The sequence below is a fragment of the Larus michahellis genome, chromosome 3 (genome assembly GCF_964199755.1).
Source record: "Larus michahellis chromosome 3, bLarMic1.1, whole genome shotgun sequence".
Classification (NCBI taxonomy): domain Eukaryota; kingdom Metazoa; phylum Chordata; class Aves; order Charadriiformes; family Laridae; genus Larus; species Larus michahellis.
In genome coordinates this window covers 64,565,540-64,592,909 of record NC_133898.1, presented here as the reverse complement: position 1 = coordinate 64,592,909, position 27,370 = coordinate 64,565,540, and the positions used below count along the sequence as shown (strand labels likewise).

At 41.0% G+C, this 27,370-nt stretch overlaps 1 protein-coding gene across 3 annotated transcripts in view; it reads right to left on the bottom strand.

Annotated features, from left to right (window-relative positions):
* Nucleotides 1-6,209: 6,209 nt before the first annotated feature.
* The window catches only part of SNX9 (sorting nexin 9), a 69,597-nt gene continuing 48,436 nt past the window's right edge, over nucleotides 6,210-27,370 (bottom strand). For all 3 annotated transcript variants that reach the window (XM_074580493.1, XM_074580495.1, XM_074580496.1), the window contains exons 12-18: nucleotides 25,540-25,643; nucleotides 22,770-22,847; nucleotides 17,118-17,194; nucleotides 15,887-15,976; nucleotides 14,297-14,411; nucleotides 9,632-9,723; nucleotides 6,210-8,267 (exon numbers count right to left, since the gene is read on the bottom strand). In XM_074580493.1, the coding sequence (XP_074436594.1) occupies nucleotides 8,220-8,267; nucleotides 9,632-9,723; nucleotides 14,297-14,411; nucleotides 15,887-15,976; nucleotides 17,118-17,194; nucleotides 22,770-22,847; nucleotides 25,540-25,643 (604 nt within the window). In that variant the 3' untranslated portion in view covers nucleotides 6,210-8,219. The remainder of the gene's footprint in view (nucleotides 8,268-9,631; nucleotides 9,724-14,296; nucleotides 14,412-15,886; nucleotides 15,977-17,117; nucleotides 17,195-22,769; nucleotides 22,848-25,539; nucleotides 25,644-27,370) is intronic.

Below are 27,370 nucleotides of genomic sequence, written 5' to 3'. Positions count from 1 at the left end.
GAGGTCAGTGGAATTTCTCACCTCCTCTTCCACTTATATTTTAACTGTGTGCGTGCTAAATGAAAGGGCTCTCTCTAGAGAGGCAGTTGACTGCATTCACAGATACTGGCCTTTTCTTATTAAGAGACTATTTTCAGTTACGGCAGCTGTTTTAAAGCTTAACTTCCTTCATTCCAAAACTATGTGCAGATGAGCAGCATTAGTCACACGGCGTTTATTTAGGCAGTAATAGTGACCAGACAACCAGATAAAATTTTTAGTCTTTCTTCCAGACTGACATGCTTATGATTAGTTGTAGGTATTGCTTTCTCACATTCAAAGGATTAGGAAGCCACAGAGTTTTCCACTGGTTCTTGCCTATTTTTCTGGAACTCCTGATAGGAAAATCAAAATGCTTAATAAAATAGCAAGTTCAAATTTAAAGTGAACTGCTTAGTACCTACACAGAGAGAGTTGTGGCATATAAGTTGGCAGTTTTTCTCCGTGAGTATATGCCTTTTCTTATCTTCTAACAAACTGTGTACCCTCTCTTGAACATCAACAGTGAAAGCAGAGTTTCATGATTACCCCATATCAAGGAATATGGTTTTCATGAGATGAAAAATGGCTTCCTCTTGTCCGTGAGTTAGCTGTGAAGAAAAGTCCAGAAAGGGGCGATCCCAGATTGCCTGTTGTGGCTGTATAGTAGCTATAATTTTCAGACAGGGTACAGGAAGAGACTGCCTGGTGCAGCAAAGTCATTCCTAACTTCCTTTCTAAATAAGAATTGAACTATTCTATTGATGCTGTATATTTGTAAGAAGGTGTTTTCCTGGTTGTTCAGAATCTGTGAGTTTCATTGTCTGTTGAGATGTTATAGCTAGCCAGACAGAAACAGATGAATACAAGGGTGGAAAATACAAGAATACAACAGAAAGCTGATTATGATACAGGAGATTAACCTGAAATCTAAATAATGAAAACAAATAAAAAACAGCCGTGTATTTTTTGGACTAGACAAGTCACACAAAAATTGGAAAAGTTGGGGAGAAAATGCAGTTAGTCAAGTCACAGCAGGGCTTCATATATGTATGGATAATTTTCATGGCACAGTACACATTATTTCTTGAGGAAAATGCTAGCTTCTGATCCCTCTTGCTATAATTAATTTGTAAATGAATTCTGTTAACACAAGAATCTTTAGTTATTTTGGGTAATATAGGTTACGTATCAGAAAAAAAAAAGGAGCATACAGAGCAGAGGCATTTAAATGCACCTATAATGAGGCATTTAAAAAATTAGGGCTGGGAAGAGAGGGCAAGGAGAATGGAGTTTCCATGCTCAATACATAACTCTAATGAATGTTAATTTATTTAAAGCTCATTGAACTAGAATCTGCCCTCAGTGTGATCAGGCATTTGAGGGAGAATATCTTCTATGGAGTTTCAGCATGTAAGCATTAGTGGGAGTTGTTTGAACACTCATAAGGATAGTAGAGCGTGTTAACTGAGTTTATTTTCGGTGTTGGCTATTTACAGTTGTAGCATTTTCTAACAGGATTTTGTTAGTTAGATGAGCACATGTTCTGTATTCACAGAAATGCATATATAAAAGTAAAGGAGGCTGATATTTTAAAGTAGTCTCACATTCCAGTTCTGCTTTTTTTCTTGAACACATAATGCAAAGCTAAAGCAAAACTAAAGATTTTTTTGTGAACAGAAGTGAATGTTGGGTACAACATGTCCATGTAAAAGTTTCAGATTTACTCAAGTATTTGAACAAAGGGGGGGGGGAAGAGAGTGTTCTATTTGAGAACACCACTTTGATACAATCAAATCATGACATCAATAGATTTTTAGAAGTGCTTACCTTCAGAAACATGAATTTGTAACAAAAGCACATGAAATCACTGCTTTCCAAAAGAAAAAAGTAACTAACTTTGGAGAACACAATGGGCAAAAGTCTATTGCTATTCTTTGACTCTTATTTAATTCTGTGTAGATGAATACATTATCAGCATTTTACTTTTTCATACTTTTATTCAGAAAGATCTCACAGGTCTTTAAAACGGCATTAAACACAGCATATGGCAGCAGTGATCTGTGCCATTAGCCTGGTGGAACACAACAGCTATCTAAGGGCCAGTAGCACCTCCCTACAACTCCAGAGAGAAAGAGCCTTATGTCTCTGTGATGACTAGGTTAACTTCTCCCAAATCTTAAGTAACCCAGAACTCCAGTTCTCATATCTAAGTTCCATGGGAAACATTCCCTAGGTGTAAGGTTCAGGATTTATTTGCCGCATCTTCCTTATGATACAGAATTTCTATCTAGTGCCTTTGATAATGGACTACTGGTTGTGTGCCAGATTCTAACCCACATATTAAAGAGCTATGTATTCAGTCACCTTCCCAAAGCGACCCAAACTGTCTTGGACACGTAGATTTGCTCTTCTGTTATCACATCAACACTTTTTTCCATTTCAGTTGTTTCTAGTACAACATAGGTGGTGCTTTTAACGTGAAATTAGACCTGTTTCTATCATTTTGTTTTATAAACAGATGCTTTGTACTATTATGTCTCCTCATGCTTTAGAAAGCCCTGTCATTCATTTTCAGATTTGGGGGTGGGGTGGGGTGGGTGGGTGTCAGACCAAAAAGCGAGGGGAGCATGAGGCAGTGTAATAACACATTCATAGGAAGGAAGGAGAACATATTTGTTTACCTGTAAGCCTGAGGGTTTGGGGCTTTTAAACTGGTTTTTGTAAATTTTGAAAAATCTTGTAAAAATGGCATTGGGCGATAAATCTTAGGTGTTTCTCCTCTTCTCAGCAGCTTTATGACAAACCAAATAGTTTGAAAAGAGTGAATATGAACTAGTTCAAATCAGAATAGTTAATGGAGTTCCTTAGTACACCACCAGCCACAAACTGGCATAGGGTAAAGAAAACTAAAACAGTAAACCAGAGCAAACTGTGTAAGGAGTCAAGCTATTTCACAGCCCCATAATTTTTGTGAATCTTTATGGCTAACGTGGAGTGAGTAACATATGTTTTTCTTGGAAGGAAAGGAGGACTATAGAACGAGGTGTTCAGTTCTCTGTCAGCACTGCTGCAAAGGGGTAGCTGATGAAATAGCACACTGAGTGTGTGTGTGAATGAGGGGAACAGACCAGAGAATAGAAGGACTGAGGAAACACCATGGTTCAAAGTTTGTTTGACCAACAATTTTGTTATGTTACATTATTCTCAATGCACCAATTGAATCCGCGGACTATGTGTATGTACAAGTAAACAATAGGCAGGCTTTCATTCTGCTTGCTAGTATTTGTTTTTTGACAATTTGCCTTGTTTATTTAGGTGTGCCGTTCTGCTTCACTAAAACAAGATTTTGCATTGCTTTTCCAAAAAGAATTGCCTGTACTTCTAACTTGTGCCACATCCACTGTTAACATATAAACCATTATGGCTGTTTGAGTTGAGGTTGATGAAGAATGATACATTCCCACCTCCAGGAGCAGGTGGTTTAGATTCCACTGTCTGTAGCCCTCATGCAATCCCTGCCAGCCTGGGGATTGGTCATGGCATGCAGAACAAAAATGATTAGTCCCCATAGGTGAGTAGGCTAGTCTAGGGCTTGCTGACCCTGCTGATTTAAAGTTGCAGGAACTAGAGCTAAACTAATTTGCAGGCTACTATCCTTTTTTTTTTTTTTTTTTTTTTTCCTCCAAATGTGTCTGTGGGGTCCTCAGGGTGGAAGGACCCAGGTAAAGGAGAGAGTCTGCACTCTATTCCTAGGACATTTCCTCATTTTTGGTACCAGCCACTGTTACAGGTACCCCAGTAGTACCAGTGACCTGGGCAGGCTGGTGTGCGTGGGAAGTGGTGAGCGCAGAGCATGGGCAGGCCAAAATAATCTCAGCGGTTGGTAAAGCTGGGGTGTGGGGTGGAAAGGCTGTGTGTGGGTGTGGCTGGAAAAGCTCAGCAAAGCTGTGGATCTGGGGGAAAGCCAGCTCCTGGGGTGTGGGAATTACAGTGCCATGTAAAACTAACTTTGGAGGGCAGGGGCAGCTGGAGTATGACACCCGTGCTCACGTCTTCCTCTCTGTCTGAAGCAAAAAGTAACAGCCCTACTTCTGTCACGCACCCAGTCCGCTATCCTTCACCTCATGCAATGGCCGCTGCTGTCTTCGTTACCTCTACTTCATTAGCTCTTTGGATTGCCTTCCTTGCTGCCCTCATCACCAATTTTATCTTCCTTGTGCTCCCATTACCCTTCCTCTCCTTTGTCCCTCCCCCTCCCTTCTCCCTGCTTTGTCCTCATCAGAGACCGAATCATCTTCTTAGCTTCTCATCAGAAGCCGACTTATTGGGCTTTTTGCCCAGTTAGTCCACTTTTTCCCCCAATTAGTTTGCTGATAGTTAGCTTCTGTTATTAGTAACATAGGGAGAGTTACTGCTTGGTTATCCCTGCAATGGCTTCCTGTGTTTCTTAAAAAGATGGGTGCAATGACAGCTTTCCTGTGCTCTTCTTACAGAGTAGCTATCTTGAATAATAGTCCCTGCATATTTTGGTAGAAGTTCAGCTGAATTCTCTCTTTACTCCTTCCAGAAATTTGAAATATAGACTTCGGCTGGTCTTGGAGATTTATTGCAAACTACATGAAGGGCCAGAAATGGTGCGGATCGTTTTCCACATGGAAACACTGATGCACAGAGTTCATAGCATGCCTGAATAAAAGCAGAGATGCCCTGTGAGCTTAAACATGTCTCTTAGAAGACAGAGTAACTAAGCTTAGTGAGCTGCCGCTCAGAATCCTGCCCTGATACAGGAACAGAAGTCTTGGATGGGCCAGGATACTACATATTGCAGAGAAACCGTTATAAAATGACTACTTTTAAGCAACCTGCTGCCTTAAGAGACAAATCTATGCATGTTGACTAGAATTATTACATTAATATATTTTTTTTTATGATCATCTGCAGTCAAACTGTTGCCTAGTGCTAGTTGTTGAGTCCCACAGGAGAAAACTCCAAGATATCCTGTGGCAGATTTCTAGGGCTGTTTACTCACTGTGCCAGAAGCCAGCTACACTCGCACCCTCTCTCGGCCTTCATGGCCATCAGCTCTCTGGCACAGCCTCTTTGGCAAGGTACAGAGCAGAACCAATATGCTTTGTAAGATCTTAGCTGGCTCCAGACAGCCAACCGAGGTGTCGCTGGGTTTGAGGGGGAACTGGACAGTGACAATGCACATCTGTCTTGTCTTTCTGCATGCTGCAGAAGGGTTCATCACCAGACCTGTGTGGGGCACACACACGTGGAACCAGCCAGGGTTCAGCAGTGGACCTGAGCCGATTACTGCTGTCTGGCTCCACAGCAGTGAGAAACAGCCCAGAGACCACATACAGCTGTGCACAGCTGCAGGTGTCTGCAACCAAGTCTGTTGCTGCAATCTAATCCCATGTGGGATTAACTGCAGACAAGAAATACAGATAGCATTCCCCTTTGTGTAGCTACATTTTTATTGTTAAAAAATTAATTTAGTATTTTACCAGTAATGGAATAAGCAATTAAAATCTAAAGTTAAGCCCAACAGCTAGGACACTTGATGTCTTCTACAAAGTCACTGGGATAATGCCAGTGTTTGGCTCACCCTCAAAGAAAAGCATAAGCCAGGAAACAGTATTAAGGCTTTTTGATGCTCTAGAGATTCAGCCATGACAAACGAAATTCAGAGGGCACTGCTCAAGTCTTACTCTAACTGGTTATTCTTGTTTTATGACTGCATCTTCAGTGTGAAGATTTTCTTTTGCTCCCAACTCACCCAACTTAACTATGCCACTATTCATGTCTAATTTAAAAAACAAATACCAAATACAATCTAATTTTTATTCTGGGTCAACACCATGCCGACACAAAGCCAGGAATACACAGTAGCACTGTGCTCTACTACTTATTTGCAGTCAGGAGGGTTCCATCAACCACGAGCTGGACTGACCTGAATAATGAAAGCTTACAACATATGCGTAGCCTTTGCTGCTTTGCAGTCACTAGCACTATTATACCATTCAGTTGCAATGCCTGCTTTATGGAAGACACATGGATGCTTTCTCATTCCTCAGCTGGCCAGCGTCTGTAAGCTGATGAAAAGCTAGAAGGAAGATTTGCCCCATACTGCATTACCCTGTTGAAAAGCAACGTGATGATATCAAAGAAAAAAAAATACTCTGTTGGATATACATAAATATTTATTATCAGTTTAACTTCATTTTACTAGAAGTCTTTAAACAGTTTTTCTTTTTTTGCCAAAATGTTGCATCTCTGACACAGTTGCTACTGTCGTAGCTTCCCTGCACTGGGAATGCACAGCTTACACTTAGATTCCAAAACAACCTATTCAGGATAAAGAACCTTCAACTTTAGTGCATACAGATCTATTTAAAGATTGGTAAAAAGACACCCTCCCTTCCCCCTCCCAAATTAAGAGTCTGTTACAAAGATATTTCATTACCAAAAAGTGAATATACAAATGCTAAAAAAATGCTGGCTTGAAAAAGTGATTTCAGAATTTACTGTACACATTGTAACAATTTATTATATAAGCTGCTTCTACATGCAAGGAGATCTTACATTTGGTGTAAAACATTTATACACATTCTTTACAATCTGTACATATTTAAATGGCTGTATCAAACAACACTGCGCTATGGAATTTTGGAAGCAAACAACTAAAATTGGGAGGAGAAAAAGACAAGGTTTATAAAATGTGAACAAAACCCGTGACACTGAATAGCATCTAGACTTAGACTTAGGCTTAGTCTTGTTTGGTTTGGTTTCAGGTTATTCAGGCAGACCCAGATTTTCCTTCTTGCACACAAAAGTAACACCAGTGCTAAACAGAATAAGGCAACTATTCAACCAGCAGACTGTACCCGTCACTTAGAATGGCTTCTTGGTAAAATGCCTTTTCAGAAATTTTATTTTTTGCCAAAATGTTTATTTTCTAGGCACATTTTAGCAAAAACTGCATTTTGGCTTTCCTGCTTGCTTATGGCACGAAATGAATTACTGTAGTTGGTGCCCATTGTGAACAGGATTGGCGGTAGCTGTTTTGTTTTGAAAAGCCCTGGCCTCAAATGATATTTCAGTAGTATGAAAGAGGACATTGGGCCACTTGATAAGAGATGATGTTCAAAGCAGAGAGTTTGTGTGACAACGAATGATGTTATTCAGTACTTCTGTCACCTTTTAGTTTGCATTAGAAGGTAACAAAAAGTAACCCAAGCCAAGAGCATACCATACTACTACATGAAGACCTGAGCTTAGTTGGAATCTAGGGACTTCTACTACTTTGGGTTAGATGTGGCAGTGTCCCCTCTGCTGAAACACCTAAAACTCTCAGAGGAAGAGTACAGGGAAGCTGACCCTGTACAGCACTGAGGAACACCAGTGCCTTATGGCATAACATCGGGGTGGGGGAGGGGGGGCATCAAAGTGCTGGTATGGAAAACTGTTTTTCACACCTTCCTGAATGGCTCTTTCCTTGTTTATACTTTATCTTTTTATACAGTGCATAGCAAGAAAGAGCGAGCCTGACATAAGCTCTGAGGTGCTGCACCACAAGTACAAGATTTAGTTAGAAGGAAAAAAAAGAAAGGGAAGAATGAATGATATTTGCCAGAAGTCATAGTGGGAGCAGTATGCCATGGCTGCATATGGGAAGCAAAACTTAGAACAAAGCGTTCATTCAGGAGATTATCATGAACATGTACCAGAAACATACACGAATATAATTCCTCCTGGCTACTGAATCGTTAAAGAGCTCAATTGAATATAATGAGTATTAAAGTCTCAAGCTTGTCTGCTTTCCCACTTAAAAAAAAAAGATAAATTTGTAACTCTGATGTTGATTAAGAGTTTTTGGAAGAACATCAGCAACTCCGCATAAAGTCCATGGCAACATACCAGTCTGATAATTTAGATCCCTATAACTGACAGCATTATCTAGCTGTTTTTATTTAAATAATGATACAAATGGGAGAGCATTCAAGATAAGAGAACCTTATCTTATGATTTAGGCTGATAAAGTACGATTTTAAATAATTCTTTTTTTTTCTACAACTGATTTTTGTTGGTTGGGTTCTTTTGGCTGGCAAAGGCTAACAAGTTTTTGTTGGCATTGCCCCCAAATCAGAAAAGCACTTCGGAGTTGTTCTTTATTGTTGACTACTCCTTATTCTCTACATCACAGGAAAGCGGCTGAGTGCCTGCCTCAGCTTCTGTGCAATCTGAAACAAAGAAACAGAGCATATTAAATATGTAGTCACTGTACACTATGCAGAAATAAGATTGCAGGCTAAGATATTACACAAACTGTTCCCTCATTTTCTGAAAAGCTGCCTTCTTTACTGCAGATGTGTATGTAGGACTCTCAAAGCATTCCGTTATGAAGACTTTTCTTCTCGTGTACACACTTTCCGCCTTGTTTATTTTGTGCTTTCACGGGTCAGGTCGTGTCAAAGAAAGTATTGTAGGCAGGGCTGTCATCCTGCCTACTAGGTTATCTACCACTGCACTATGCAGGAGGGCTACAGGAACAAAGCCAGACTTTTTATGAAATCCATTTCCCTGCTGAAACAAGGCCACACATCAGAACAGAGGTTCTGTGCTCTCACTGCAGCTCTCATGGAAGCCAGCACCCCACATGGGAACACAGATCTGGTTCCAGTACTGGGGGACAGACAGTTGGTACAGAGAGACTGGTGAGGCTGCAACCAGAAGAATTATGACGGACTCGACAAGAGACTAAAAGAAGGTAAGGAGAAACCTAGGCCTAACCCCATCGGATGTGTCAGAGAAACTGAGCAAGGTGACCTGATGGGGAACCTGAAGTTCTCATCCACTGAAAATACCTCTGAAGCCCTGCTGGCACCTTTTATTGCTGTGAAGGGCAACCAGTTGCTTATATTACTCCTTTAAGTGAGAGAAGTCCGGTTCCAGCATGCTCAAACTTACATGTTTTACCAGCATATCACATTAGAAAATTTGTTCTCAGGTTTCATTTAAAAAAAAAACCAAACAACCCAAACAATAAAAAACAACAAACCACAAGGAGTACATGCGTAAGAACGCTTTTAAGTGAGAACTAAGGTTGTAGGCCAAGTGCTCAGAGTTAGCATATTTAGTAAGTCACCTAAACCACCCCAGTCCCGCCTGCCCCACGCTTGCATACATCAGGCTTTAAATCACAGAAACTTCCCTTCATCCTCCCATCCTATGGGAGGGAAGTTCCGTTCAAATGGTTTATTGTTGTACTCAGTGCAGCAGGTCTTACTGCATATCACAGAACTAAAATTCTTCATAACCTTAGTACTGGCATTGATATAAATCAAGCTATCAACACTTCACAACACTGGTTTTTAGGTCTAACAGGCCAAATATGACGTACTCATGTACACAGGAAAAGTACCTACAGGAAAATATTATTTTAACTCATTCCTTGTTCTTTTATTTTTTTTATATGTATGATTCTTCAAATATGTGCTCTGAGAGAGGCTCACACAAAAAGATGATTAAGTACTGCGAGTATTTCTTAAAAAAAGTAGCAGCCCAGTATGTGCCAGGAAAATGGCACTGAAATACTACACCTTACCGTTTCATAAAACTGTGCCTGCTGCTCCAGATACAGACGAATGACACTGTTGTAGTCATAGATCCGGTTACTGTGGAAGTGATTCATCTCAGCTGCAATTAGACCCAGGAGGCAAATTATTTAAGAGAAGCATTCATAATTAGGAACAGTTTAGCTCAGTTGAGATTAGTCAGTGTGCAACAAGCTCAGTGTCCAGCCCTGCCAGCATAGTTATGGTTCTCATGGTTCCCCAATCCATTTTGCCTGCGGCACTCAAGTTATGATGGAACCGTTAGTAAAATTGGTAAGGTGTCAATTACTCACTGCTAAAATATGGACACTTCCTGCATAAAGCCAGGTTCTTGTTACAATACTCAGGTGTACAAAGATTTGATAAAAAATACCAGCAGGATTTTGTCCTACTGAGGTAACTGCTCTTTCCTGAAGTGTTTCCAACAGAATTTGGCGAGGACATTCAGATTTCCAAGGGTATAGATATCAAGTTGTAAGCCACAGCTATAAATATTTAGCTCAAAAAAAAAAGACAGACACAGCCAGGAGTGTCTGACCCATTCTTGACTGAGACTGTTTCAGTAGGATCTGCTGGGGTCAGATGGGGTTCACCTTTTTGAAAGGGGCAAGAGGGTCTTTGCTCACAAGTTAGTGGGGCTCATTGACAGAGCCTTAAACTAGGCTGGAGGGGAGAGGGCGGCAACATCAGGCTTGCCTGTGACAAGCTGTGGGACAACAGGCAACAGTTAGAGGGACGGGGTGCTAGCGAGGGCCTGCAGCTCTGAGATGTGCTGGCTACACTGCAGCACACTTGAAGTCTTACAGAGATGCGACAGGGGCTCCTGAGGTAAAAGGAGCCAAGAAGGAAACACCAGTGAAATACCCCAAAGGAACTAAGGGATGTTCCTCTAAGAAGGAGACACAGCCAACAGCCCAGCTGAAGTGCCTCTGCACCAATGCCCACAGCACAGGCAACAAACAGGAGGAGCTGGAAGTCACCATGCTGCTAGAAAGCTACAACCTGGTTGCCATTACTGAAACCTGGTGGGACAAACCCCGTGATTGGAGTGCAGCTATCGATGGCTACAGGCTATTCAAAAGGGACAGGCGAGGAAGGAGGGGTGGAGATATTGCCCTCTACATCAAGAAATGGCTAAGAGTGTGAAGACCTGTCTCTGAAGAATAGCCACAAGCAGGTGCAAAGCTTACCAGCTAAGAATTAAGAGACCAAGGCCAACAAAGGAAACTTTGTGGTTGGTGTCTACTACAGGCCACCCAATCAAGGGGAGCCTATTGGTGAAACCTTCTTACTGCAGCTACAGGAGGCATCATGCTCGCAGACTCTCATCCTGCTGGGGGACTTCAACCACCTCAACATCTGCTGGAAAAGTAGATGTGATACTGCACCTGATGGTCACTGACGCAAGTGAACTAGCTAATCCATGACATCAAGACTGGAGGCAGCCTGGGCTGCAGCGATCACGGACTGGTGGAGTTCACAGTCCTGAGGGATATGGGTCAGGCGAAGAGTAAAGTCAGGAGCCTGAATTTTAGGAAAACAAACTTCCAGCTCTGCAAGGAGTCAGTCAGTAGGACCCCCTGGGAAACTGCCCTCAGGGGCAAGGGAGCAGAACAGAGCTGACAGAGCTTTAAGGACACTTCCCTTAGAGCACAAGAGCTCTCAATCCCCAAGTATAAGAAATCAGGAAAGGAGAGCAAGAGACTGGCATGGCTGAATTAAGACCTGCTGGTCAAACTGAAGGGCAAGAAGGAAATGCACAGGCAGTGGAAGCAGAAACAGGTGTCCTGGAAGAGTATAGGGATGCTGCCTGGTTATGCAGGGATGGGGTCAGGAAGGCCAAGGTGCAGCTGGAGCTGAACTTCGCAAGGGACACTAATAGTAGTAGTAGTAGTAATAATAATAATAATAATACAGGTATGTCAACCAGAAAAGAAAGGTCAAAGAAAGTGTACCCCTGCAATGAGCAAGACTGTCAAACTGGTAACAACGGACAAGGAGAAAGCTGAGGTACTCAACTTTTTTGCCTCAGTCTTCACTGGCAACCTCTTTCCCCATACCTCTCGAGTGGATGGACTGCAAGACAGGGACTGGGGGAGCAAAGTCCCTCCCGCTGTAAGAGGAGATCAGGTTCCTGACCACCTGAGGAACTTGAACATACAGAAGTCTATGGGATGCATCTCCTCAGGTCCCAGAGTCCTGAGAGAATTGTCTAATGTAGTTGCCGAGCCATTCTCCATGATACCTGAAAAGTCATGGCAGTCAGGTGAAGTCCCCAGTGACTGGAAAAAGGGAAACATTGCACCCATTTTTAAAAAGGGTAGAAAGGAGGACCCTGGGAACAATTGACCTGTCAGCCGCACCTCTGTGTCTAGGAAGATCATGGAACAGATCCTCCTTGAAGCTATGCTAAGGCATATGGAACACAGGGAGGTGATTCAAGACAGCCAGCGTGGCTTCACGAAGGGCAAGTCCTGCCTGACCAGCCTTGTGGCCTTCTATGGTGGAGTGACTACATCAGTGGACAAGGGAAGAGCTATGGATGTCATCTATCTGGACAGCTATAAGGCCTTTGACATGGGCCCTCACAACATTCTTCTCTCTCTTAGAGAGGTATGGATTTGATGGGTGGACCGTTTGGTGGATGAGGAACTGGTTGGATGGTCAGATGCAGAGGGTAGTGGTCAAGGGCTCAATGTCCAGATGGAGATCAGTGACAAGTGGTGTCCCTCAGGGGTTCGTATTGTGACCAGTACTGTTTAATATCTTCGTCGATAACACAGACAGTGGTATCGAGTGCACCCTCAGCGAGTTTGTGGACAACGCCAAGCTGAGTGGTGTGGCTGACAGGCCTGAGGGATGGGATGCCATCCTGAGGGACCGAGACAGGCTTGAGAAGTGGGTCCATGTGAACCTCATGAGGTTCAACAAGGTGGGGTGCAGGGTCCTGCACCTGGGTCAAAGCAACCCACAGTATCAATACAGGCTGGGGGATGAAGGGATTGAGAGCAGCCCTGCTGAGAAGAACTTGGAGGTACTGGTGGATGAAAAGCTGGACATGAGCCAACGATATGTGCTCACAGTCCAGAAAGCCAATCATATCCTGGGCCACATCAAAAGAAGCGTGGCCAGCAGGTCGAGGGAGGTGATTCTGCCCCTCTACTCTGCTCTGGTGAGACCCCATCTGCAGTGCTGCGTCCAGCTCTGTAACCCTCAGCAGAGGAAAGACATAGACCTGTTGGAGCAGGTCCAGAGGAAGGCCACAAAGATGATCAGAGAGCTGGAGCACCTCTCTTATGAGGACAGGCTGAGAGAGTTGAGGTTGTTCAGCCTGGAGAGGAGAAGGCTCTGGCGGGACCTTATTGCAGCCTATTCAGTACTTAAAGGGGGCCTACGGGAAAGATGTGGGCAACCTTTTTAGCAGGACCTGTTGTGATAGGGCAAGGGGTCATGGCTTTAAACTGAAAGAGAGAAGATTTAGACTAGATATAAGGAAGAAATTTACAATGAGGGTGGTGATACGACACTGGAACAGGTTTCTCAGAGAGGTGGTAGATGCCCCATCCCTGGAAACACTCGAGGTCAGGTTGGATGGGGCTCTGAGCAGCCTGATCTAATTGAAGATGTTTCTGCTTATTGCAGGGGAGGTTGGACTAGATGACCTTTAAAGGTCCCTTCCAACACAAACTTCTGTGATTCTATGAACCTGAGAAACAGCATTACTGAATCTGTAACACCTTTCAACACTTTCTGCACCTCATAGCTTATGGCTGAAATAAAAAGTTAAATATATTTGAGATACCAATAGAGGGAGACGAAATATTCTAGATTGTAAGAGTCATTGCAGAGGTCTTTTCCATTGTTACCACTTACACAGCACAGTCCTCTTGCATCATTGTGACCTGAAGGTGGGTGGGTGGGTGTGTTTTGGTTTTTGTTTTTAAAAATCGACTTTGTGTGCTGGTCTGACTGTCCTGTAAAATACTGACTACTCTTGGCTTTAAGTCAGCTGAAAAAGATGCAGCTCCCTCAGCAATGGGAGTCCCAGTGAAGTCAGTTACAGGATGCACTTCAGGGCTTCATATCCTGCAGAACTGTGCCCTGACTCCTCACTTCCCCCATTCTTCAAGTGCAGGCTACTACATCTCCAGTTTACAACACCCCTAATCTAAAGGGGAAAAGTTCATTCAAAGAACATCCAGGAAATAAAATCTTATCCACAACAACATTAATCTCAAGTGGATCATGCCTGACTAAACCATGAGTCAGAAAAACACTTCTGCACATGCCGAACTGCTTCCTGCACCAGGGCCCGTGTGTTTTCTTTGAGAGACGTTGTAATTTCAAAATGAAAAGAATCAGTCTGGTGGTTGTTTTTTGTTTGAGTTTCTGTTGTGTTTTTGTGGTTTTTTTTGTTTTTTAAATTGTGTGTCCAAAACATGTATCTTTTGCAAGAGCAACATGAGAATTGAAATAAAAACAATAGGCAAAATAACTGCCGTTTTAGGAAAATCTAAGCGGGTCACAAAAAACATAAAACCCTAGGCTGTTACTACCATTCCTGGTAGAACAAAGATTCTCTTTCAAAGTTTGTTAGTTAAGAGATGTCCTTCAGAGGTCTACAACATTGCCATTTAGCCCAGAATTTGGTTTACCTTGTAGTGCATAAGCCATCGTGCTCACACGTTTCACCATGTTCTGTTTGTCTTGTGGCGTTATTTTACTGGTTGCAACTAATTTATCACTTTCCTTCACTCTTTCTATTGCTCCCTGTAGAAACCAAATGCAGAAAGATTAGAAGAGCAGATTAAACTAGTAGACAACTTAAAGGCCTTTATAGTCATCTAAAATGCCACTGGCCACATTTTGAGCTTGCACACTATACACATATATATACACACATGACAGATTTTGCCTTCCCACATTTTCACCCAAAGTTTGTTATTTCACTCTATTGCTTTCAAGAGCTTTAACAGTTTGCAAAAAGTGACTTCAAACACAGGCATGAACACAGTCACTAGGAAACTGAGCTTGGTAAAGGCAGTAATACACAAGGATATATACAGAAAGGACAAAAGGACCAAGTTTCAAAATACAGCTGGGCCAACACAACAGACATCCCAAACCCTCAAACTATCAAAAGCCTATAGAACCTTATTTGCACATTATACAAGACGAGACAAACTATCTTCCAAGAGACTAAAACTCATTGCAATTTATAACTTTCAATTCAGGAAAATCCTTGCGTCACATAAACAACACGCATAAGAAGAAACGCGTCCCCCTTCACGATGTATTTGTGCCAAACGACATTCAAGAGAATCTATTTACACATCTCTTGGCAGTAGGCTTATGTTTCAAGTTTTAAAAACATTTATTCTCCTTTTATGGCATCTTTCCCCAAGGATTATGTGGGATGAGGGACTGTAAGTGTCCTGAAGAAAGAATACACAAATCTGATATGCTTTTATCTTTGCTGCTCTCAGAAGTATGTTCTTGTTTTATACATTTAACACTTCAAGTGGTAAAAAAAATAAATAATTGTGTACTTGTTTAATACTTCAAGTTTTTAGTTTCCTGAAATATGTTACAGCAGACACATGAGCATAAGGGAAAACTCTAGAACCAAAAAAAAGCAGAATATCCAAGACTAAACTCGATGGCTAAATTATTGTTTCATTATTTGGAAGGCTTTTATATTACAGATAAAAAAGTGGTTGTTTTTTGTTGCTGGTGGTGTCTGTCCGTGCTTTCCCTCCTCCCCCTGAAAAGTTAGCCCTATTCTCTATTTTTATTTTTTTTTTTTTAATATTAAAGAAACTTCTAGGCAGTGCATGATTATTTATCACGCATCAGTAAGCTAGCCATGTAAGCGTACACAATTTTTCCTACAATACTGGTGTGGTTTAGTATCAGCTACCATGCAAGAGTCAAATACTACAAATTTACATTACTGCTGTTGACCACACCGGGACATGAAGTTAACCTGAAGACAATCGTGAAGCTTCTAGTGCTCTACTATAGCAGAAAGTCATGATATTCTCAAATCTCAAGACAAGTTCTGGCTTCTCTCCCCTTTAAGTATTTTTTATTTTCAAAATCAACATGCTGGTTTCACAGAAGCTTTCAGTGTTTCTGGAAGCAGGGGCCAGGCTGCTGCACAAGCGCAGCGTGCCATACCACCACTTCTGTTGCTGTAGATCTTCCTACTGCCCAACCCTTAAAAGGAAAGGCCCTTCACATACCTTATGAGCTCCTATGATGTCAGGGAAGCAACCAAGAAATCCCTTATATTCATGATTTGTTTCCATCAAAAAGTGAAGATCTTTTTTTGGCTAATAAATAAAGTGTAAGCATTAGTAAGAATACCTGTGGCATATTAACATTACAGAAAAGAAACCATGATGCCAAAAAAGGGTGAGGGGGGGAAAAAGGGAAGGAAAGAATAGAAAAAACCCACACCAAAATTCTGAACTGTTTGTTGCAAGGTTTTCATATTTAAAAAGGGTCATTATTAAAATATAAGGTCTTTGGAGTAAGGCACTGAGCACCAGCGGACAGATGCCTCTGTTCTTTGTTTCACTCAACACTAACTTAAGTGAGGGGTTTTGCCTCAAATTTTCCCTGAAGAGGCATTACCAGTCCTAGCAATAGCCCTGGTAAGCCACAATCTCATTACCTATACAGATATGTGCAAGCACAGGTGCATCTCAGGTTGCCCAGAGAAGTTGTGGATGCCCCATCCCTGGAAGTGTTCAAGGCCAGGCTGGATGGGGCTTTGAGCAGCCTGGTCTAGTGGGAGGTGTCCCTGCCCATGGCAGGGGGGTTGGAACTCGATGATCTTTAAGGTCCCTTCCAACCCAAACCATTCTATGATTCTATGATCTCCTTAGTTGCTGACTTGGAAAACTGCTTTAAGAACTTTCAGACTCTACCTTGAGACCAAGAGGATCTGCATTTCGGAGACTTTAAACTTAATACACTAAACGTTAATTTATGACTTGAATGCTGACACCAATCAGGATATATTTAAGCAAGATTGTTACTGAAGCATGAAACTGCATGTCAAGACAAAGAAACGCAGCAAGATCTAGATCCCGTAGACATTTGGGGAATGTAGGTAGAAGGTAGAAACCCTATCCTTGATTAAATCTCATTCTTTGGTATCAGTAATGAAGACAGCTCACTGACATCAGAAAACAAACGTGTTTAAAGAGGAACTAAGTAATCATTTTGATTTTTTAGAAACCAGAATATGATATTTCTGATCCAAGAGAAATACCCTCCCATCACATCCCCCCTAAGCTGACAGAGTAGAAAAGAAGATGAAAGTGCATTAAAAAGTATTAATAGTAATTACATTTAACTGATCTGCAGCACTAGCAGTTATGTTTTAACAGAAAAGAGAAGTCAGAAGTGATCCAAATAGGTGATACGTTTGTGCACGCTACACCAATGCATTCATAATGCTCCTACCTGATCTGCTACAAGACTGGCAATTTCTTCATAGGTTTTTCCTGCCTCTGTTATTGCTCCATTGAGATCAGATTCTCCTAAAAGTAAACATCAGTGTTCAAATTACAGTAAGTTGACTACAGTATAAAATAGCTTATTTTGGAATAATAAATGCCTAGTCCTCATTTTATAACCAGTAATAACAAAGCAATTAGAAAAATATTAGTAGTTTTTATACCATTAAAGTACAAAAACTCTGAAGACCTCGTAGAAAATGAATGCTAAAGGGACCACGTAAACACTGTACTACCATAGTACTAGCACTATTCGGTTCCACATTTCATCATTATATGTAGTTTAAATACATAGGTATCACCCCTCATGAGCAACAGGAAGCCTACCAGAACGGGAAGGGCAGGCGAATGAGGAGGGCGATGCTAGGAGATAGACTAACAAAGCTGAAGAGATAACTGCTGTTCTGATTTTTAACAGATGATTTTCATACCTGATAAGCCGAAGGAGGCCCAACTATCTCCTTCCCTTGCCAAAAAGATTTCTGACCCTTTAGGGAACTCTTGGATAATATTTTCAAGCTCTGGAAGAATCTGCTTTTGCAAGTGAGTTTCTAATTTTCATCATCATATGAAATAGATCAAAGGGCCCCACAAACTACACTTAAAAATACAGATACCGCCACAAATCCTATGCTAGACAACACCACAAGCGCTCACAACGCTGTATTACTAACAGGGCATGGCTACGCAGGACAAAGATGAAAACGAGCCTTACATTCTTGGGTTTTTCATGCCACTTCACCTTCCCAAAACACCACAGGTTTTTTCCATCCTTGTTAGCTTGTCCAAAGCATGTAGTCAACAGTACAAAAAGCAAATTGAGGTAGAGAAAGGGGAAGGTATAATTTGAACATATCAAATGTTAGCTTAAGAAAGAATGATTTTTCTCATCCTTTCAGACATGTTTTGATATTAGGTGGCAGCTAGTCTCGTACAAACGTTTTGGTTTTATTCTATAGACATTCATCAGTGACTTAATTGAAAATTACCAAACATTGATTTCATTAATGATTAATTTGAACATTAAAATACCTTATTTTACTATAACATATGGAGTAATCTATGCTAGAGATTTATTAGAGAGGATTCCTTCATTTTAGCATGTCCTAAAGGAAACAAGGTAATGACTGAATGTTGCTTCAGTTCTATCAATCAGTTCTTACTTTCCATTAGACTGGTTTCATAAAGCCAAAAGCTTTGGGGGAAAGCTACTGATCCTAAGAACTAGAGAGTCCAGCAACACAAGCATTGCTAAAGAAATAGTTATCTGGATAAAATAAAAATAAAAGCAATATGAAACCCCATTGTGAGCTCCAAGACGTACATAATTCAGGAGATATCTTCGCATTGTTGTAAAATAAAAGCATTTCAGGGAGGTCAGTTTCATTATTTCAGGTAGACTTAAATAATTTCATTATTTAAGAATTCACCTGAATTCTGCTCAGATATGACCTTGAGGTAACTGCTGCTTAGGCAACTGAGTCTTAGATTTTGGGACAAAACATGATGCGGCTTTAATTAGAATCAGAAGCCAGGTTGCTCTAGATGCTGCCATTTGTTTCATAATGCCATAAGAGACGATGACCGTTCCTATCTGAGCAAAAAGAAGAGTACGTATATTTGAGTAGAAAGAGAGAATTGTCCCCTTTTGTGCAGAACCCACTCAAAGGGCCTTCACAGATTGGAGCTTCAAAGAATCCAGACAAACCCTTCCAACACCGATCCTCTTTCATTTGGGGGCAGCAGGGCAGAAAGCCAGCTTGTAGAAGGCACAGGGTGCATTAAGAGTTTCTACTACTAGCAGAGGCATTCACGCTCCTCCAGAAGTGGGGCTAAAGGACAGTATATTTAACAGTTGTTCCAGACAGTGGATCCCGACAATAGGCAGACACACAAGTGGTAGAATATCTGCAGCTCCTCACGCATCCTTTTCTCCTGCAATCTCTTTTACAGGTAGTGCCAGGGCAGCCTTAAGTCAGATTTCATCTTTCATCTGCTGCACCCTCCAAGTTCTAATACACGTTATCAGCAGTGTCACACCATGCCCGTCGGCCAGTCCCTACACCAGGCCACCTTGTCAGAGACACTGCACACAACCCACATGCTCACCCAGCAGAGTTACTTAAATTCCAGCAGCAGATAGCTCCCAATCACTGTTGTCAGCACAGGTTTTGGTCAGAGTTTTGTTACTTGGACAGGGCCAAGTTTCTATCTAGCATTCTCAGCTTCTGAACCAATGTGAAGCAGGGAATGAGTTTCTTAACTCAAGCTGAGAAAGCTGAGCTGGGTCCCAGTGCAATGATATACCAGGATGTCAGGCGTTCGTTAATCAATGGAAAAGCAGAAAGCCCCACATGCTGCTGACACAACAAAATTAAGGCAGGGTACATTACATGTATCCACCCAAGAAACAGAGAGGGCTTAAAAGCACTGACTAAAGGTAGTTGTCAAAAGACCAGTTAAAATGGGCAGAAATATTCTACAGATATTTTAACTCAACCACAACGAGAAACTGATATTTTCATTGATTTACAGGCCTGCATGCTGTCATAGGGAGATGAAGGAAGATGTAAAACTATGAGGAGCCTTTTGGAGATGTTTAGCAGAGAATCTCTTAGCAGTTCAACTGCTTGGCAAACGTCAGTGATTATCACCTCTGAGGGAATACACCAGGCACACTGAGGGAACTAATGTTCTGTGAGGCTTGATTAGGGCAGCAGATTTTTTTTTTTTGTCAAGAAGTGCTTTTGTTTTCTTTGCTTCTCTTTCAAAGCATGTTTTAACGGAATCCAGGAGTAGGAAAGAGATCAAGTTTGATGTACTAGGGAACTACTTGTAGCAAGACTTTTCTTGACAAGTACACATCAGACTGATAATGCTCAGCATGCCAGCAGACTGGAAGGCAAGATGTGCCTGTTGCTAGCTGGCAGGATAGTGAAACTTGCATGTAACTGCCTAACAAAATTCCTGAGGGGTGATGCAGGATTAGAAGATCTTACTATGGTTGAATGGTATACCACAGCCATTCACATTTTCTTGATATAGGAGAAAGACTCGCCCAGATTTGGCACCACAGAAGAGAAGCCATGCTATTTAAGGCTGCGTTAACCTAAGAGCATCGTATGATGCGACAGCATAGGCAAGATAGTGCCAGGCTGCAAGACACTTGCAGGCATATTCTGGAACTGTCCAATATGCATTTTTTGGCCAGGATCATACTTCAAAGCATGTGCTCTTAAAACCAATCAGACAGTACGTAGGCCCATGGCCAAGATAAGAACCTCTCAATGTGTCCTTAATAGTTCTAAAGGTACCCTTGCCTCTGCAAATACTGGGGACAGATTCCCAATATGCATTGTGGCTGGCTACTAACTGATAAGACTCATTCTACAGCATAAGAAAGAGAGCTTCAGTGAGTCAGATTAGCAAGTGTATCTTGCCTGGTGCAATCTTAAACATTTTAGGTTGGCAATCAGAAGAGAAGGCAGCAGACATTCACCACACATAATAAAGCTTTGCAGAGCAAGCAGGCAGCACTGATGAAAGAGGCAAGGAAAGCAGATACATCCCATCCTGACTGCGCAAGTGAACCAACTAACAGCGTATTCAGTATGACAGAAGTCATCTACCAGTAGATGGAAATGTTCATATAATCAAATCAGTCATTGCAATCTTCAGCAGCCTATACGTTTGAACTTCCACAACTCAAGTACTTAAAAAAAAAAAAAAATAAGAAGAGGATGAAAAGATTCAGCTCCTAACAGAAACCGAACTGAGTGCCTTTAAGTATGGCTGAAGGAGCCATTCCTCTTTACTGATAGTCCATAGAAGTCATACCCCATACTCAGCCCAGATATAGTACTTCATTTGAAGGAACAGGTCCCAGTGCCTTCTTTTTAACATTGAGAACAGAAAAGGCACATCCTATCAGTTCAAATCCAGGTGCTTACATCTCTTGCACAGAGTCTGCTTAATCCACAGACCCGTACCTGAGAGGCAACCATCAAATGAAATTGTACACGAACAGCAGGCAGGACAGAGTCAGGGCAGCGGTTATGAAGACATTTAAAGCAACATGTGCACTGCACTTATTCTCTCTTCTTGGGAACTCAAATTAAAAAGCAAAGAATCCCATATATTACTAATTCTGAAAAAATACACTGGTGTACCAGTTACTAAAAAGAGCAAAGTATATGGAATCAGGACAAAGGCATCAGTGGGAAGGGCATTTTCCTCAGCAAGATACTAGGGTGCAACCAGGTACAACTGGGCAAATGGCAAAGAGAAACACCCTTGCCTTGTTCCCAAGCATCATGGGATCTATTTTTTCATACCATTCAAAGATGCTGGAAATCAAACTGAAGCTTTCCTTCGTAAGGTTGATCTGCAGTTTTGCATCCTAGCTTTAAGTCACATTGTTTTCCCTTTACCCTGGCAAAAGAACGTGTGTTATAGTTCAAGCAATTTTCAGTCCTTTCTCAAGAATTCTTGCTACAGATTGTATCTGGCTAGATTTACAGTTTTCTAACCTATGCTAAGAGTACAGGACTATGCAAATCCCCTGCTTGGTTCTCACATCCAAAAGTAATGTTTTATGCTATGCTCCAATTCTAACTAAACAGTCATCCTGTTGAAGTACAGGACAAAGATGAGAACAAACTACATCAGCAGAGAAGCTGAACTTGGTGTGGTTTAATACATGGGTTATTGGGAAAAAAAGCTTCAAGAATACAAAGCAAGGGATAGATGAGTAGTCAGAGTAAGTACTGGTCCCAAGTCCTAAGATGAAAAGATTTCAGGAAGCTTCTGTGCCATAACATTTTACGTTTTAGAACAAAGAAAATTTGCTATTAAATCTAGGAAAAAAAAATAAATACATTTGACAGAAGAATCCCAGAGAAAATGGACTCCATTAGCTCCCTGTGGGATATGAGGAAATATTTTCCAGTTATCTGGAAAACGTCAGCAGAATTTAGTATATCAAAGTAGGATTTTAAGTTTGGCCTAAAGACTAACGTTTTAGGAGAACTCTGAGCAACTGATGCCCTCCTTTTACCTCCCACAACTTTCATACCCTACATGACAGGCTCTATTTTAGAGCTCCTGAAGGAGAAGGAAAGGTGAAGGACAAGAAAAGCCTACAGCAGCCAACATAATGATATCTGAAAATCTTGTAGTAGGTTTTCCATCCCCATGTGGAATTGTTGTTTCATTAAGTCAGTCACACAATAATTCCATGACGGATATTTTCAAGGCTGCACCTTTTCCCCTTTCCTTTGATATCACAAAAAAAAAAAAATGTTACAGCATGTTTTGTCAGTCGTGTCAGTGACCAGATTATATATTAATGAGATCAAACTAAACTCCACCACCCCCAACCCACCACATGATTATACAGTGAGAGAAAACAAGATTTCAGACTAGAATCTAAAAATCCCGTATTACACACAGGGAAACAAGTTTTTAATATTTTTTCCAGAATCATGTTTGGCATCTGAAGTTCAAAGAGGAAAACATGAAGATCTTTGGCAAAAGATGTACCATGATGTAATTAAAGTATCTTTTGTTAAGTGAAGTACAAATGAAGCTATAGAAGTACCTTGGTATCCGCTAGTGCTGAAGACCAGTGCCAGGCTCTGCAATGCTTTTCCTATCTTCTGGTATTCCTTGGGTAGTGCTGAAAGGGTGGAAAAGGATTGGGGAAAAGAGGGAGACAGAAGCAAAAACCCACAAGGGTAAGTGAGACTAAATCTGCAGCATTTCCAAAACTTGACAGAAGCAGATGCCAAAATCAACTAGGTTTTACATTTCCTCTAGTGAAGCATTTACAATCACATTCTTACCCCCTCCCCTGCTACAGATGTTCCAAAACTGGATAAAGCAATTGCAATCTGGATTCTTGAAAGCCACAAACAGTTGAGGAAACAGTGTGTGACTGCTATATTAAAAAAAAATAAAATAAAAATCTCACTGCACTCCTAGCTCAGTCCTCATATGTATACAGTGAGATTTTTTTTCTCCCCCTCATGAGCAGACTTTGACCTGCTGGGGGGTAGGGTGGGGGCAGAAGTGGTGCAGTGATATGAAGAACAGATCTCATTAGTATTTTAAGAGAGGGGATTATTATACAGATGTATAATACCTAAACTCTCCTCAAATCATGGATTTTGTATTTAAAGGCTCCAGAAACCAAGATTATCTAGGGATAAAACCTGATGCAAGTACCATCATAATAAAATTGTTTTTTATAATCTATTTATTGAAAACGTATGCATAAATTGCTTCCTCACAGTGAAGTCAATAAGCTGTGATTTATGAGTGCATTCATTATTAACACTCTGAACACCACCACCCCAGAGGCCTAAAAAGCAATCTGAAAAGCAAAACCAATTTTTTGTAAGTTACTTATGCTAGCAGAAAAATAACCAAATAGATGTGCTTTTTGCTGTCAAACATTTGTATTCAGAGGGTACACTGTCCAGGTAAGAAGTTTTTTTAGTTGCTCTAGCATCCCACACAATCTGATTTTCAAAGAGGAACCTCTCTGTGTGGTAAAAAAACCCAAACAAGCCCCCAAACCGCATAATTTTGTTGATTATCTTTCATCAAGTTGTTGCACAGAAGTTAGATTATTTATGACAACTGGTATTTCTTATACAACAGGTACCATTCAGAGTACTAGACTTCTGTTATCAGCCATTAACTTGTTACTGAATCCGCAATGGAAACTTCAGTGAAGAACGTTTGGTTTCTTTTCACTTGCATTTAGGAAGTTTCCATTGTCAGTCATTTAAAATGTCATAGAATAGAATGCACGTAACTATTGCTCAGGAAGTGCCAAAAATACTTCTGACTAGGAGTTGGGAACAGAGCTGACAGGGAACTTAAAACCTAAGAGACTACTGAAATTCTTCAGTTTTGCATATCTCGATTTACCAGTCTCCTTTTTCTACTCAGTATGAATGTCTGGAAAGTTAAAATTCTCAACGCAATCACGCCTGACTTACTGTGTTTATACTAACTACTTAATAGCTGTAAGTATTACAAGAGCCATTTCATATCTAAAGCACTGAATCTCTGCTGTAAGCACAAGTCACAGGCCAGCCCTTAACGATGGTGGTTTTGTTCGTTACTTTTGTAACCGCAAAACAATGCTAATTTCTAGGCTCATCTGAGGGACCTTATTTCTTCCCCTGAGCTCCACTTCCCCTCTGGTATCATTCCCTAGTGAAGCGAGATCTGTACAGTGTTAGATCTATATCCTGTGTTAGTTAGATTATTTTTGACCAGGAAGAGGGTCAGTGATGCGCAGAAGGAAACTCTCTTATTCAAAGTGGAGAAACATAAGTAATTTAAAGTTCACATCCTACAGATCCTAAGGTCCAATGTAATCACTACCAGAAGAGACTGGGCTTCTATGCTTCCCATTCCCTCCAGTCAGCTGCAGCGTTAGATTAGAAAGCAGCAAAGAGATAACTCGGGAGCTGTACTTACTCCCAAGTCCGGAGACAATGCTTTTTTGTGGGAGTTAAAAAAAACGGGGGAAAAAAAAGGGGGGGGGGGGGGGGAAATGGAGGAGATTTGAGGAGATTTATGTGATAGGTCTTTGGTTGCCAGACACTACAGCCTGCCCTGAAGTGTTTCTCATTATGATCCTCAGCTGTAGTACCTGCTTCCTTTCAATAGCTGCCTTGTGGTGGCCACAAACACTGAACACTGCTGTGGACTAGGAAATTAGAGCCCAGGCAGAGTCATAGGGACTTGGTGTGAAGTTCTGCAACCCTAAATATCTGTGGGAAGGAAGAGACAAGATAGGAGAAAAAGAATTGGGCTAAAGATTAAGTTAGAATCAAGCTGTTTTTTCTTTTTTCAAAGTAATTTCATCTTTAAATCACTCCCTCCTGGCATGCAAGAATCCTAAATAAGGGGTTAATAAAATGCAATCGTTTACAATTTCATCAAATAGACAGGTCTACTTTGCCCACGTCACTAAAATGTAGATAAGTGACAAATATATGAGAACAGGTCCAACAAGGTCTTTAGCTGGATTACTAGAAGAATTTAACTTTTAATATTTTTAAACCTATGGACAGGGACCAGATATTTCTGTTAGGAGAGAAAGAAAAAAAAAAAGCACAAAAAACTACTCCACAAACAAAAATCTTGTACAATTTATACTCTCAGACACTGAAAGCAGCCAGAATGCCATACGCCATATGCCAATCCTCACGATAATTTAGGATTTCCTTTAGTTTTAAGATGTGCCTTGAATTATAAACAACAAAAACTATGACAAAAAAAAAACCCCAAAACCAACACCAGAGAAAAGCAACACAGAAATGACTGCCAAGTTCAGAAAGGACACTTACGCCCTGTACACCTCTTCCAGTGTTCTTGTCCCACTGTCAGCAGTTCTCTAACTCCATCATCCATTGCTTTGGTGAACCTACCCACTGCATCACATTTCTGTTCTCTGTGACATTTGGAAAAAGCAAAATGAAAGAGCAGTTTAACAGATGCATTATGCTAACTTTAAACGCAATTATCGAAATGTTTAGCAGTGTCAACTAGATATTAAAAAAAGAAATGAGAGAAATAAATGAATTCATTGAAATCTCTGTCATTTCACTGAATTTCCTCCCTTTAGATACATGCATTTTTCATTCTATTCCCCCCCCACCGTTAAACATATGGTACTGGACTATAGTTAGTTACCTTCAAAACAGAAGTCAAATATCCTCCCCAATGAGATCAAATATTAACAGAACAGCAAAATCTGATTTGAGGAAAATGCATCCCTCGAGCACTTAACACAAATAGAAAGACCCCACATTGACAGTAAATCAGATGTTAGAGTAACAGAAGTAGCAAAATCTGTACAACAATGAACCAATATAAATAAAATAATTTTTCCAGATATTTTAATAAAAGTCTAAAATAGGTAAATAAAAATTAATATAGCAGTTCTTCTAGGGAAATAAATATATGCATAACTTCATATTATATTGATAATACCATTGTGTTCAGTCGTGTTATGCAGAGGAAAAAAATCTGATGCTCAAAAGAGAATTGTGAATTAGTATGTGCCTTTTTACCCCTCTTTAAGCATGTTTTGATGCAGCTATCGAAGCTTCCCATTAACATAGCCTGCATACACAGCAATGCTCTGTGAACTCTACAAAAGAAAACTAGATGTATATTTTCTAATTTTCAATGAGAATTATTCAAACTGCATCAGATCTTACAAATGCTCTCAGCCAAAGCCCGTATGAAAAGCTCTCACAGCAAGGCAACCCCAAGCGACTCCCCAGAGCCAGGGCAGCAACTCCAGCTCTGGCCCAAGCACCTGGAGACTCCCACCTCCCCACTGATGCCTTCCTCCGCTGGAAACACTCCCCAAAGAGTTATTTGCACAGAAACAGAACCTGGACTTTCCAAGAGACCCTTGTTTTACTCCAATTTTCACAGTAGCAAATCATCCTTTTAATTTTCTGCGCTTCATTCTTTACAGTATCATGATCACAGAAAAAATTCATGAACCAGCACAGGGTTACCATCCTTTGATCAAAACCAGGATGACACAGTACTGCCAAAGTATTGGCAAAATTGTTTCAGTAAAGAGCTTCTTTTCACTGAAGAACCTAAGAACTACTGAAAAAGCTGGTCTGTCCACTTACAGGAGTAATGGCTTTTGAGACTATGTTCATACACACTTTTAACAGCACCCTAAGATGTTCCCAGGCACTGGAACACGGTGTGGATGTCTGAGGTGTTACAGCCACCCCTGTAATACTGGTAGATAGATCCCCAGAACCACCTCAGGCTGCCAGCCCCAGCCCAGGAGCCAATACCCTCTGGGGACCATTCCCCCTGGGCTGGTTGCCTGCCCTCACCCTGTCTGGGGACAAATTGTTCAGCAGACCACACGCTGGTCGTTCCCTGACAGGGTTCTGTATATAGTATAGACTCACTCTCTCCTGCACCCTACGTACAAAATCCTTCCTCTGGTTCACCCTTTAAGCTTTTATACCACCGGGATTTATATAAAATACTTAAGTAGTCAAATTTGAAATCCTCGTGTTCAAAGTGACCTAAAAATGTCCATCTTTCTTACTAGTACAGAACTGCTACCACACAGCTATTATATACATCTTAAAATGTACTGCATTACTTGGATAAAACCTATGCTGGGGTATTTCC